The sequence below is a fragment of the Musca autumnalis genome, unplaced genomic scaffold (assembly GCF_047663935.1).
Source record: "Musca autumnalis isolate F117 unplaced genomic scaffold, ASM4766393v1 scaffold_1, whole genome shotgun sequence".
Taxonomy (NCBI): Eukaryota; Metazoa; Arthropoda; class Insecta; order Diptera; family Muscidae; genus Musca; species Musca autumnalis.
Window position 1 is genome coordinate 216,229,184 of NW_027411644.1, and position 15,266 is coordinate 216,244,449.

The following is a 15,266-nucleotide window of genomic DNA, read 5'->3' on the forward strand; positions in this document are numbered from 1 at the left end:
TGGGATCTGATTTGTAGTGGCAGCTGCCGTTTTTAGCTGCGTTAGATGTTTGTTTATTAAATGCTCTCCAAAGTTATTTGATTGGCTTGCTGGTCTAGGAGTTTACTTATGAAATTATTCGGGTGAAGCTGCCTTGCCTGCTTAGAGGTAGTTTACACTATCTATCAACGTCATATGACACGAAATAAAAGCATTCCATATCTGCTCACACAGGCAATGTAGAGACGTAACTTTATTACAATTTTGCTCGTGTGGACGCACCAAGTAAATGGCGTAAGGAAAATCCCCAGTATTGCACATATTAGCGACGATATAATGATGGAAAATTTCATGTCATATGACATTTACATATAGTTTAAACTACCCCTTACGTCCCGGGCCACACCACAGTAATTTAACTGAAATTTTGATATGAAATTATGCGTCTCTAGATCGACATCCATAGTAGAGTAAAATCATAAAATTGCTGTAGTGGGGAATTCGATTTAAGAACACCTAATTTCATGAAATTTTTTAATGAAATTCACGCTAGTGTGGACCGGGACTACCTCGTTTGCTTCTGATAAAAGAATAAAAAAGAAAAGGGCAACAGTTCGAAATTTGCTCGGCCTTCTTATTCTTTTATTTTTATTATGTCAAAAATGAAGTGGGAAAGCAAGGCAAGTAGGCGAGGCAGCTTATTTACCCAGGCCTTAAAGGCCTGCGTACGTGGACTTTATAAACAATTTTTGGTAGAAATGATTTTTAAGCTCTGCAAATATAAAATCCTAAACTATGCTAGGTTTACATATACGAAATCCACTCGATTTCAACTGTCAATTCCATTGCTTAAACGTAAAATGAAATCTCATCTCAAATCCAATGGTCAAATGAAATCTCATCTCAAATCCATTGGATTTCATTTGACGTTTAAGCAATGGTATTGACAGTTGAAATCGAGGGGATTTCGTAAATGTAAACTTAGCATTACGAGGGCAAATTGGCCTAATAAATTCAAAATTACTAAAAGCGAAATTTCGCGTTATATGGGGCTATACCAAAATGTGGACATACATACATAGAATATTTCAATTTAAATATTTGACAATATTTAAAATAAACAAAACCTGTTGAATTTGTTATTATTCATTTGAAGTTAAAAGCAAACCGGCATCAGGTAACCATGGGTTACCATATGCCTCAGCACTCTCCACTCTGTCAGTTTGATGACAAATAAATATTGAAAAAAATTTCCAATTTTTATTTTAAGAGTTTGCTTCTCTTTTTTGTGAGAACTTCAATAAAAAGTATAGTTTATCAATATGTTTTGTCTCTCATTTATTGTGTAAACTTCCATGAAAAGAAGTTTGCAGTTATAGAGAGGTTTGTGTGTTATAGAGAAGTTAAAATGGGTGAAAATTTGTGTTTTATTTTTTATTTGTTACAGAGAAAAATGTCGTCATAAAGAAGTAGAAATACAAACTTTCTGCAGGTGAACGCAAACTGTGCAAAAGTGGTAAAATGGTAAAAAGTTTTTAGTTCTGGAACAGAGCTTATGTGTAAGCATTATAATTTTTGGTCTGTTCCAGAACTGCAAGAATCTACTAATTTTTACTATTTTTTCCGATAACATAAAGGAAAAAATGTTAAGTAAAGTACACATTGACAAGCAAAACTGACAGTCATCGAGGTCTATTTCGTGAATACCAAAGCCTAATGTCCAATTTACATTAGCAAATTTTTCATCATTTAGAGCTGTTTCGTCATTTATTTGCTAAAACAGGCAACATTTTGCGTCATTTACCATACAAAAATAAATGACTATAGCTACGTCATTTATTATAAACAACGCACGAAAACACCATACTGTTATACGCAACCCTGCTTTTTCGTCATAAACTACCAAAAATGCAACTGTTTTATGATGTCTTTGTTCGTTTGTGTGTGTTGTAGAAAAACAAAAATACTCAAACGATGACAAAAGTGAAAATAAATGGTTAAACAACTTGCAAAAAATATGTTTTTTGAATTAATTTAAGTTATTTGATACACATTTGTGCTGAAATTCCTATTTTTCTGAATAAATATATTGTGTGAGTGTGTTTGTGTTATTGTATATGTGTGTATGTGCGATTGTGTGCGTAAGCAAATGACGAAAAAAAACAGATGTAAATGCACTTCATTTGATTCTAGGATTCCGTAAAACGAAATCATTTAATGTGCATATGTAAATTGGACTTAACTGAAAAATTTCTTTTGTAATCTCTAAATAATACCGTAAATATTGTATTTCAAACGTTTTTAGCTAAATAAAAGTTGTTATTTGCCGGAAAATTGTCCTAAAAGTACGTTGACTGTCAGTTTTGACTGTTAGTGTGTACTCCACTTTAGGCCGCCATCAGACCATCTGCTTTTTCACATGTATGTTATCAGCTGTTCTGTATATTAGTATACCCAAGGTGACAACATACATGTGAAAAGCAGATGGTCTGATGACCGCCTTATCGTAGTAAAAATTAGTAGCTTCTTGCACGTTCTCGAACAGAGCAATTATTATGTTATTGCCATTTTTTGGTCTGTTCCAGAACTTCAAGAATCTACTAATTTTTACTATTTTCTTCGATAACATAAAGGAAAAAATATTATCGTAGTAAAAAATAGTAGCTTCTTGCAGGTTCTGGAACAGAGCATTTAAGGGGTGAGTACATAAGCTGCTTTGCCTGCTTACCTTGCTTGCTTCTGATAAAAGAAAAGGGCAACAGTTCGAAATTTGCTCGGCCCTCTTTATTCTTTTATTTTTATTATGTCAGAAATGAAGCAGGAAAGCAAGGCAATCAGGCAAGTCAGCTTATGTATGCAGGCCTTTATTTTTTAGCTGAGAAAGCCATGTTGTAATAAACAAGGTGCTGAAAACACATCCAAGGTTTGAGTAAAGTTTTGTATCATTTCTTGTAGAAGAACAAAGAAAAATTGAAGCTTGTAAAAATTGAAACTTACCAGAAATGACACAAAACTTTACACAAAATTTAAGGCCAGAGCAGAATCAATCGTCGCTTGCTTCCCCAAATGTCAAATTATAAAGGAATGCCAGACCCTCTTTGCAAATCCGCCTGCGTTCCCCTTTAGAAGGCTCTGGCATTCCTTTATAATTTGACATTTGGAAAGCAAGCAAAGCAAGCGACGATTGATTCTGTTCTGGCCTTTAGACGTGGTTTCAGCTTAAAGTGCTCGCAAAATGCCTCCATTGACTGACGCGTTAACACAACCACATAAAAACTTTAAAGGGTTCTGCACATACGGTCCGTTGAGTGACGCGTTACAACAACCACATGAAAAGTTTAAGAACAAATGCGGCATCACTTACACATTTGTCATGTGGTTGTTGTTTTCAACGCGCAACGCGTCACATAAAGTATATTATGTGCCTAGGCCTTAAGGGATGCCGTTTTTCTTTTGAAGTTTGTATGTCGTTGTTGCTTTTAACCTCCAAAACACTCACAGCCTGTTTCTGTATATCGAAAGAAGAATGTGCTTCATTCGCACACACGCCCAAACTTTAGTTTCCGTAATAATTTTACCGTTGCTTTTGCTTCAAAACAAAAAACAAATTTGAAAACACAAACAAGAGTTTCGACGTGTTTCATCCCAGCAAAAAAGTGTGGAAGTAGTGCAAAGCAGAGTTATGATTTCAATACATCTTTCGATGCAGTCCACACGGAGTTATGAAAAATGCACTCCGCTCGATACATTTTAGAAGCACTCGCTTATAGATCCCTAGCCAAGCAAACCAATTTTTTGATCCCTACAGTCGCAGTCTTTTTTCTGAACACAAGAAAGTGTGTCTAAAATTATAAGAATTTGTTTAAAAAATAAAGAAATACAAACTAAAGTTATACCCCGGTTACACTATTGAAGGTTAACCCACTGGGTCTAATAGATCCAGTGGGTTAATCTTTTCTGGTTACACTTAGCTTTTCGAGGATATAAACTGTCAGCTGATGTTTGTTTACGTTTACATACAAAATAACTAATAAAGTCGTGTTTTACACTTTTACAATTTATCGTATGAGATATGGTCCCCTCTTTGCTCATATTGGTATATTTTTCACACAGGGATACATTTTTGTATCATGGTATCAAGCGTACTTTTTGTTAAAAAAGTGTCTAATGTAAAAAAATAAATAATTTTATGATTTTCAAATAACTTTAGATTTATTAACTCCATAAAATCTCATGCGACCAGTCGTAAACGTGTAAAACACGACAAACTCTGTTGCAAAAACAGTTGCAACTTTTGGTACTTTTTGAGTAGAGTTGGATTTTTTTGCACAAATACCGAATACAACACTGTATTTTTGGTGGATTTGTGCCGGATTTAAAATAAACCCTGTCGTAAGAGGATTTAATTTTTGTATTGCAAATCTGGTCAGATTTGACCAGATTAAGCAATAAATCCTCATAAAGTGGGTTAACACGGCAAAAAACTGTAGTGTAACCGCACTATTACGAACATTGCTGTAATTCACGAGACGCAAATTATTTTTGAAGTGGAGTTGGAGTTTTTTTGGAAATCTGAACTGGAGCAGGAGGAAAAATGAAAAACCATTTTGATGATGAAGCAAAATCAGTTGCGGTGTCATAAAATGCAGAAAAGAGGAGTAAACACAGCTACGATTAAATTTAATGGAGCATTTTCATAATTTGTGTTAATGTAATAAAGTTAATGTGTCAAGGCATATTCATATAAGGTAAATGCATGAATTACAACAACTAACAAATTTACAAAAACAACATTGTTGTTATTGAAAATTAATTGTCAAAGATAAATATTGAATAATAGGGTCGTTCCAAAAATTTGTTCAGGAAAAACATAAATACATTTTGAAAATCCTATAAAATAGAATACATTTGAATCAACATGTAAACATAAAGCATTCAGAACTGTCGTAGGGCATTTTTATTACACGTTTAGGATGAAAAGCAGTATTTTAAAGTAGCAAAATTCGAAATTTCAAATTTCATGAGAAGACCCTATTACATTTTGAAAACTAATTTTACAAAAAAAGTAAGAATACAGCTGATTGTCACTTCTACCTTGTATAAATATGCCTTGATATGTGTTAATGTAATTCACGCTCTGTTCCAGAACTAAAAAGTTTTTACAATTTTTACCACTTTTACACATTTTGCGTTCCCGTACACAAAATTTATACGAAAATCGTTTACGACTTTTACAACTTGATAAAGTACGGGAACAGGCCAAAAGTTAATATTCTTTTTTTACACAAATAAGAAATGCATGGTATAAGTAAAGAGGTAGATTTAAATGCAAAAAATCTATAAAACCCTTGTTTTTCCTGAATTCCTAAAACATCAAAATTGGTAAACACAAAAGCAACAAGTGGGTTTGTTTACAATACCAATTTTGAGCATTTTATAAAAAACACGTAATGGGGTTTCTACACGGTATGTTTTTTACATATTCATGCATAGCAACTGTCACTTTTTTTCGCCCATATGTGATTCCTTCTGCACGGCAACATTTTATTTTTCATTTGTTTTCTGTTGTTTTCTTTATTAATTCCGCGTACAAACAAAACAGCTGTTTACCTTTGGTTGTACAGACGAGAATAGAGCGCGTTCTATTCGAAAAATATACATATGTATGCACATAACACCTTCATCCATTGAAATTTCTGTATGGTTCACACCATGTGTACAAAATTCAGATTTGTAAAAAGTGACAGTTGGTATGCACAAATATGTAAAAAACATACCGTGTAGAACAGCTTTAAAATTAATGAAGGGCCAAGGTTTCTCCACATAATCGAGTTTCGGATATGATAAAATGTTTGTTTCAATGATAAGCTGACAAATTTCTTCCATACTAATAGTCTAAACACGAATTTAAAAACCATTGAATTCGATTGTTTTTAAAATTGTTTGGCATATTATTCAAACAGCACACACACATACAAAGATTGTGTATATTGTTTTGACGTTTTAGGAATAGTCGAAAGAAAAAATTTAAATTAACAGGAAGCCTTGGCTAACCTTTCTTATTAAACCATGAAGAAATGTATTTTATTTATTTTGGGATATTTGCAATGGCTTGCATTTTATAACATCTTTAGACTGCATTTAAATTCAATCCAAAACACTACATCAAAGGCTGTGATTTGGATCGAAAATGGAGTGCATCCTAGCTGTGTGCCGTGGAAGCAAAATTGAGTGCATCCTAGCTGCGCGCTTTCTTGTAAAATTCATAGGTGAATTCATAAAAAAAGATGTACTCCAGCGGCAATTGTTCTAGTGATTTAACTGCATCCGCGGATGCAAACTTTTTGCTGGGATTCGCACACATTCTTCTTTCGACATACAGAAACTGGCTGTCAATGTACCGAGGCCTAAACGCCGTTTGCACTTATATCCCGGTTACACTATTAAAGGTTAACCCACTGGGTTTAATAGATCCAGTGGGTTAATCTTTGCTCGTTACACTTAGCTTTTCGAGGATATAAACTGTCAGCTGATGTTTGTTTACGTATACATACAAAATAACTAATAAAGTCGTGTTTTACACTTTTACAATTTCTCGTATGAGATATCGTCCCCTCTTTGCTCATATTGGTATATTTTACACACAGGGATACATTTTTGTATCATGGTATCAAGCGTACTTTTTGTTAAAAAAGTATGTAATGTAAAAAATAAATAATTTTATGATTTTCAATTAACTTTAGATTTATTAACTTCATAAAATCTCATGCAACCAATCGTAAACGTGTAAAACACGACAAACTCTGTTGCGAAAACAGTTGCAACTTTTGGTACTTTTTGAGTGGAGTTGGATTTTTTTGCACAAATACCGAATACAACACTGTATTTTTGGTGCATTTGTGACGGATTTAAAATAAACCCAGTCGTGAGAGGATTTAATTTTTGTATGGCAAATCTGGTCAGATTTGACCAGATTAAGCAATAAATCCTCATGAAGTGGGTTAACCCAGCAAAAAGCTGTAGTGTAACCGTGCTATTATCGTAGTAAAAATTAGTAGCTTCTTGCACGTTCTCGAACAGAGCAATTATTATGTTCTTGCCATTTTTTGGTCTGTTCCAGAACTGCAAGAATCTACTAATTTTTACTATTTTCTTCGATAACATAAAGCAAAAAATATTATCGTAGTAAAAAATAGTAATGCCAGACCCTCTTTGCAAATCCACCTGCGTTCCCCTTTAGAAGGCTTTGGCATCCCTTTATTATTTGACATTTGGAAAGCAAGCGACGATTGATTCTGTTCTGGCCTTTAGACGTGTTTTCAGCTTAAAGTGCTCGCAAAACGCTTCCATTGACTGACGCGTTAACACAACCACAACCACATAAAAACTGTAAATGGTTCTGCACATACAGTCCGTTGAGTGCCGCGTTACAACAACCACATGAAAAGTTTAAGAACAAATTCGGCATCACTTACACATTTGTCATGTGGTTGTTGTTTTCAACTCGCAACGCGTCACATAAAGTATCTTATGTGCCTAGGCCTTAGGGGATGCCGTTTTTCTTTTGAAGTTTGTATGTCGTTGTTGCTTTTAACCTCAAAAACACTCACAGCCTGTTTCTGTATGTCGAAAGAAGAATGTGTGCGAATGAAACACGTCCAAAATTTAGTTTCCGTAATAATTTTACCTTTGCTTTTGCTTCAAACAAAAAACAAATTTGAAAACACATACACGAGTTTCGACGTGTTTCATTCGCACACGTTCTTCTTTCGACATACAGAAACTAGCTGTCAATGTACCGAGGCCTAAAGGCCTGCGTACATAAGCTGCCTTGCCTGCTTACCTTGCTTACTTCTGATAAAAAAATAAAAAAGAAAAGGACAACCGAGTTCGAAAATTGCTCGGCCTTCTTTATTCTTTTATTTTTATTATGTCAGAAATGAAGCAGGAAAGCAAGGCAACCAGGCAAAGCAGCTTATGTACCCAAGCTTTTAAGGCCTACCCAGCAACAAATTTTGGAAGTTGTGCAATTGGAGTTATGATTTCACAACATCTTTCGATGTAGTCCAAAGAGTTATGAAAAATGCACTCCGTTCGATACATTTTATAAGCAGTTGCTGTAGAGATCCCTACAGAAAAAAACAGTTAGTTGATCCCTACACATTTCTTCAAAAGATAAACAATAGTGTATACATTTCGAAGAATTTGTTATAAAATAAAGAGATAACAACTTTAGTTGCGAACATTTTTGCGGTAATTCACGAGACGGAAATTTGTAATAAAGTGGAGTTGAATCCATGTCGAAAGCTGAACTAGTGATGGGAAGGCAACATAAAAAAATTTAGAATGATGAAAGAAAATCAGATGCGCTTGGATTAAATCGGAAACGCATGGTAGAACAAATACAAGGTAAAGTTAATACTACAACAAATACAACTCGAACAACAACCACAAAGGAATTTGTTTTTGTTTGTAACGTTACTGCCAGTTGTATTTGTAAACAAAACAAGGAAATGTCTATAAATTATTGGAATTTAAAAAACTAATAATTTTTCACATTTGGTTGAATATTTTGGAAAACATGAATGAAAATTCGTTACATTTTCAATTTTCATGTTTCCACATCATTCCACTAAATGCATAAATTCTCGCAGAAAGTAGAATTCTTGCAGAAAAGTTTGGGGTCGCTGGAAATTCATAGAAAAAGGAGAAGCTGTTTCAATGTTTTGTTTTAGAAATCAAAGAAGCACATGTTTATTAGGGCTTTATGTTTTTTAAATTTTAACAAAATACCTCTTATATTAACGAACGTTGTATCGCCTCTACAAGCGGGGATTTATGCTTACGGCTTATCGTTCGAACTTGGAGGAGGTTACATATCATTGATATGAAGAAGTCTTTCTGGGAAATGGTTTTTTCCGAATGATATATATTTTGTTTTTTTTTTTTCAAAAAATATATGTCCCTAATGTACATCGAAATAGAAATAAATGTATAAAATGTCATATGAAATTTGACACTAACGTTACAACCCAGTTCAGTCAGCTGTGTATTGCTGCTACCTTTTCTTATTCTACCATGTCGGAAACGGAGGAAGTAGGCTCAAATGTGATTGAAATTAATGGAAACTTTTGTTTTAATTTGTGTTTATATAATAAAGTTCTTTGTGTTCTTGTTTTACACAAATAATAAATGCATTTTATTTATTTTGGGATATTTTGCAATCGCTTGCATTTTAATTGCATCTTTAAAATGCTATCCGAAGAATGCATGTATGTAAATCCAATCAAAAGCACTGTATCTTAAACCGTGATTTGGATCGAAAATGGAGTGCATCCTAGCTGCGCGCTCTCTTGTAAAATTCATATGTGAATTCATAGGAAAAGATGTACTCCAACGGCAAATGTACCGTAAACTTGTAGTGATTCAACTGCATCCGCGGATGTAAACTTTTTGCTGGGATAAAGAAGGCCGAGCAAATTTCGAACTGGGTTGCCCTTTTCTTTTTTATTCTTTTATTAGAAGTAAGCAAGGTAAGCAGGCAAGGAAGCTTATGTACGCAGGCCTTAAACGCCGTTTGCATTAGAGCTTTTTGACGGGTTAATACGGCGTTCGCACTTAGCCGGATTTAATAAACCCACTTGGTTTCAAATGCCAATTCCATAGCGCAAACGTCAAATAAATCCTCATAAAGAAGGTTGACGCGACAAAATGCTTCGCATGGCTTGCGCCAAGGCATGTATACAAGGTTGATGTATCAGTAGTGCGATTCTCTAACATATTTTTTGTGTTACCGACAAAAATCGGTAAAATTAAAACACAAAATTATGAATGAAAAGTTCAAACAAAAGTTAACAACACTCTTGTTATCGGTAAAACTTTACGACTACTTTTTATTCTTCGTTAACTTACCGAAAAACGTCGGTAATTACGGAAATTATAAGCATTTGAATATTGCCGACAATTGTCGGTAACTCAAAAAATAAGTTAGAGAATCGCACTGCAGGTTAACCTTTTTTATGAGTATTTTGGTCTGTTGAAGTACCTGCAAGAAACTACTAATTTTCACTACGATAACAATTTTGCCTTTGTGCTATCGAAAAAATAGTAAATATAAGTAGATTCTTGCAGTTATGGAACAGTCCATTTATTTGACATTGAAAGCCAGTGGTTTTATTAAATCCGGTTATATGTAAACGTGCTATCAAACAAGAAACGGACTGCAGTAATTTATTGTTCCGTTCCAGTGCCTGCAAGAAGCTACTATTTTTTTACTACGATAACATTTGCTGTGTTCCAGAACCTGCAAGAAGCTACTATTTTTTACTACGATAACATTTGTCTCTTTATGTTATCGGAAAAAATAGTTAAAATCAGTAGATTCTTGCAGTACTGGAACAGACCAATTGTTTCCTTTGTGTTATCGGAGAAAATAGAAAAATTAAGTAGATTCTTGCAGTTTGGAACAGACCCGATATGAAAGAAAAGATACGTATTCAATAAATTATTTGATGTGAACTCCCCTTAAACAATGCTGCATAAGCAACTACGCTGGTGTTGTGCCTAAAAAGATACAACCCTGGCGATTTTGTCGTGTCGTCAAAAGAAATGACACTCGGCCATTTTGCATAAATTTCGACGGCACACACAATTTGGCCGAAGATTTTTATAATTTTCCGCTATAAAATCACATAGAAAGTGTGAAAAAATTGTGTAAATTAAAAGTTCAAGTGTTTCTACGTCGAAATTATATGAATTAATAATGGCACGTTATACTCAACGACCGGAAAATGCTTTGAAAAGGGCGAATGGTAAGTCTAGCAAGTGACCGAAGATTTTCGCAATTGAAAAAATCCATGCGGACGTTGATATGACGAGCAACGAGTACACATACAATCAGATGAGCCGTGAATGTGTGTACATTTGGACGAGATGATGGGGTGGTGCGAAAGAGATGACAAGAAAATAATGGCAATCTTGAGATTTATCATTCATACAACTTTTTTTAATTTCTTTCTTCCATACAGAATTTATTGAAGTGGGAAAGCCTTTGCGTGCCTTGGATACATTGCAGGAGGTGTTTCGCAATAAACGTTGGAACTATGCCTACTCGGAAACCATCATTGAGCCTCTCATGTACAAGTACTTGTGGTTGTGCGTGGAGCTCAAGAAGTCGCACATTGCCAAGGAAGGTTTGTTCCAGTACCGTAATATGTTCCAATTGGTGAATGTGAATTCATTGGAAAATGTTATCCGTGCCTATCTGCGTATGGCTGAGGAGCATACTGAGGCAGCTCAGGCTCAGTCTTCGGCTGCCGTTGCTGTTTTGGAACTGGACGATTTGGACAACATTGCCACTCCCGAGAGTATTCTAATGAGTGCTGTCTGCGGTGAGGATGCCCAAGATCGTTCGGATCGTACCATCCTCTTGCCCTGGGTAAAATTTTTGTGGGAATCATATTGTCAATGTTTGGAGTTGCTACGTATTAATACCCACTGTGAAGCTTTGTACCACGACATTGCTCGCATGGCATTTCAGTTTTGCTTGAAATATAATCGTAAGAGCGAGTTCCGTCGTTTGTGCGATAAGTTGCGCAAGCATTTGGAAGATATTTGCAAGAGCACTAATCAAACTACTGGTGTTTCCATTACCAAATTGGAGACTCAACAGTTGTGTTTGGAAACAAGATTGTACCAATTGGATTGTGCCATTCAAATGGAATTGTGGCAAGAAGCTTACAAGGCCATTGAGGATATTCATGGTTTGATGGCTTTGTCGAAGAAGGCCCCCGTACCCAAGACCATGGCAAATTATTACCAAAAGTTGGCTATGGTTTTCTCTAAGGCCGGCAATCAATTGTTCCATGCCGCTGCATTGTTGAAACTCTTCCAATTGACTCGTGAATTGAAGAAGAATTTAACCAGGGAAGATATGCAACGTATGGCCTCCCATGTTTTAATTGCCACCTTGTCCATTCCATTGCCATCTGCGCATCCTGAATTTGATCGTTTTATTGAAGCAGATAAGAGTCCCTTGGAAAAGGCCCAAAAACTGGCTGTGTTGTTGGGTCTCCAACAACCACCCACTCGAGCTTCATTGCTTAAGGAAGTGGTAAGTTATTTATGGTACAACATTAAGTTGGTTCATATGTGTTTAATGGTATATTGTTGGTTATAGGTTCGCCTAAGTGTGCCCCAATTGGCTTCTGAGGAGTACCGCAACTTGTACAACTGGCTTGAAGTTGATTTCAACCCCCTCAATTTGTGCCAACGCGTTCAAACTGTTGTCGACGCCATTGAAGCCATTCCCGGTGAAAATCCCTTGACACCCTACGTTCGTCCATTGAAGGATGTCACAATTATGCGTTTGATTCGCCAAATATCTCAAGTTTATGAGAGCATCGAATTCGCACGCCTCTTGAAATTGGCCCCCTTCAGCAATATCTTCGAATTGGAAAAATTATTGGTAGAATCTGTCCGCCACAATGACATGCAAATCCGTATTGATCATCAAAAACGTTGTATCTACTTTGGTACCGATCTAACTGAAAGCCAACGTGAAGATCACCCAGATGGCCCAACCTTGCAATCTATGCCTTCCGAGCAAATTCGTTCCCAATTGGTCAATATGTCCACTGTATTGCATCGTGCTGTATCCATTGTCTATCCCAATCGGGAGCGTGACCAACGTGCCAAATTGCGCACTCAAATGGTCCAACATTATCATGAAATCAAGGATCGTGAACATCAACGCATTTTGCAGCGTCAAAAGATCATTGAAGACCGCAAGGAATTCATTGAGAAACAGAATAATGCCCGCGAAGAAGAAGAGGCCCGTCGCTTGGAAGAAGAGGCTCGCAAGGCTAAATTGGCTGAGCAAAAACGCCTCGAACAAGAAAACGAGGAACGTGAACGCAAGCGTCATCAAAATGAAATCCAAGCCATCAAGGAGAAGAGCTTGAAGGAGAAGGTGGAACAAATCGCCCAAACCGCTCACGGAAAGAAGATTTTGAAAAATCTCGATGCTGAGACCATCAAGACATTGGATCCTGAGCAAATTGCAGCACGTGAATCTGAGGAGCTGCAAAGAGAACGCAAGGAATTGCAAAACAAACTTAAATCACAAGAAAAGAAGATAGATTACTTCGAACGTTGCAAGCGTATGAAGGAAATTCCACTCTTTGAAAAGTATTTGAGCGAGAAAATGGTTAAGGACAAAGAGTTCTGGGAGGCCCAAGAGGCTACACGCATAGAGAACGCTATTATAGAACGCAAGGATGCTGTGGCCCAACAAGAGCGCTTGAAACGCATGCACCCCGATCGCGATGTATTCTTGGAAACCTTGAAGAAGGAACGTGCCTCTATTTATGCCAAGAAACTTGAACAATTCGAAATTGCCTTAGCTGAGGATCGCAAGAGGCGTTTGGCCAAGCGTGTAGAACAAAGACGAGAACAACGTCGCCAACAATGGCTACGCGAAAAAGAAGAGGAGCGTATGCGCAAGGAGGAGGAGATTCGTCGTGCCAAGGAAGAAGAGGAGCGTGCTTTGGCCGAAGCTCGCCGCAAGGAAAGAGAAGCCGAGGATGAAAAACGCCGCATTCAATACGAGAAACAACGTGCCAAGGAAGAAGAAGCCGAACGCAGAATTCAAGAAGAAAGAGAACGTTTGGCCCGTGAATTGGCTGCCGAAAGAGAACGTGAGAAGCCTGCGGATAAGGGTGTCTGGCGTGCTCGTGGTGGTGATCGTGAACGTCCTGAACGTGGTGGTGATCGTGATCGTCCTGAGCGTGGTCTTGAAAGACGTCCAGAACGTGAAGGTGCATCGGAAGGTGCTTCCGAATGGCGCCGTGGTGGACCATCAGTTGCTGGTGATCGCGATCGTGACCGTGACCGTGGTGAACGCAAGGAAGCTGGTGAATCTAACGAAGGTGGCAGTTCTTGGCGTGCACGTCGTGATGCTGATTCATCTGCTGCTACTCCATCATCACGTGATGATAAATGGCGTCGTGGCGGAGGTGCTAGTGATGAACGTCCTCCACGTGGTGGAGATTTCCGACGCGGTCCTGCCGGTGAACGTGATGAACGTCCTCGCGGTGGCGGTGAATTCAGACGAGGTGGCGTAGATCGCGATGAACGCCGTGATGTACGTCGTGATGAAAATACCAGCGGAAATTGGCGCGATGCTCCACGTCCCGCACCAGCTGATCGTGATAACCGTGAAAATCGTCGCCCTGGCGGTGATCGCGATCGTCGTGATCGTCCCGAACGTGGTGCAGGTGGTGGTGCTAAGGATTCTGGAAACTGGAGAACTGAACGTCCTCCAGCCCGCGAAGAAAAAAAGGAACGTGAACAACAACAAGATAAAGGTGAGTCCCACTAAAAACTGAAACCATTCGACACCAAAATTATAACTTCCATTTCCTTCCATTGCAGAAAACAAGAGCGGAGATGATGGTGAATGGACTAATGTCAGACGTCGTTAAGGGGCAACCACCGTTCTTTCTTATATATACACACATTTGAAATCTTATAAAGAAAAATGATGAAGAAATATCCCCTCCTGCATTTTTTCTAAACACAAATTTTTATATACAAACTACTAATGCTAATTATTTTAAATCTGTATTTTATTATTATTTTTTTTTTAATTTTTAAGCGTTATAATAACTATTGTCCCCTGAAAAAGGGCCTCTATAATAGGAAGAGAAGACACGTCAGTAACTAGAGGAAGATTACTTTGTATGAAACATTGAAACAAGGAAAATCAATAAATTTTCCAATTCAGCATTAGGAGGTGTTATTTTATATCCTTTTGCTGATATTGAAAACAAAACGCATTGGAAGTGTAGGAAAACTGTTCACACAGATCAATGTATTCGATATGCAACAACATACCTTCATACTTCGACTTCCATGAAACATAAAAATATGTATATCATCTAATATTCATACAACAGCAACAACAAAAGTGTTATAAAAACTCCCCCTCAAATTCAATATTTAAGCAAAAATATATTACAGTATAATGAAAACAATGCTTGGAGGATAAATGAGTCTTTCTTTGTTCTTTGTCGTTTTTTGCATTGGGGCCAAGGGGGTTTTGAAATTAGTCCCTAAGTATTGGGGTCTATGGGATTTAATCTAAGAAAAGAAATAGAAAACTGATCATAAGGAATATTTCCCTCGGAATTTTTCGCACGGAAAATTATTTTGAAAACTGAAATTATTTTAAAATGAATCGGGTACGTTCTGAGACACACTTCACGTCTCAAGCATTTTGTTCACCC

General features: G+C 36.9%; 1 protein-coding gene across 1 annotated transcript; it reads left to right on the plus strand.

Annotated features, from left to right (window-relative positions):
* The first annotated feature begins 10,489 nt into the window (after positions 1 to 10,489).
* Positions 10,490 to 15,029, plus strand: LOC141389101 (eukaryotic translation initiation factor 3 subunit A-like). The gene is made up of 4 exons (XM_073960151.1): positions 10,490 to 10,790; positions 11,007 to 12,091; positions 12,158 to 14,345; positions 14,413 to 15,029. Exons 1-4 carry the CDS (start codon positions 10,742 to 10,744, stop codon positions 14,460 to 14,462), a joined length of 3,372 nt encoding a protein of 1,123 aa, XP_073816252.1. The 5' UTR covers positions 10,490 to 10,741; the 3' UTR covers positions 14,463 to 15,029.
* Positions 15,030 to 15,266: the final 237 nt, after the last annotated feature.

Coding starts and splice junctions, on each gene's coding strand:
- LOC141389101 (XM_073960151.1), top strand. CDS start 10,742: ATGGCACGTTATACTCAACGACCGGAAAATGCTTTGAAAAGGGCGAAT. Junction 10,791..11,006: donor TGCTTTGAAAAGGGCGAATG/GTAAGTCTAGCA, acceptor TCTTCCATACAG/AATTTATTGAAGTGGGAAAG. Junction 14,346..14,412: donor TGAACAACAACAAGATAAAG/GTGAGTCCCACT, acceptor CTTCCATTGCAG/AAAACAAGAGCGGAGATGAT.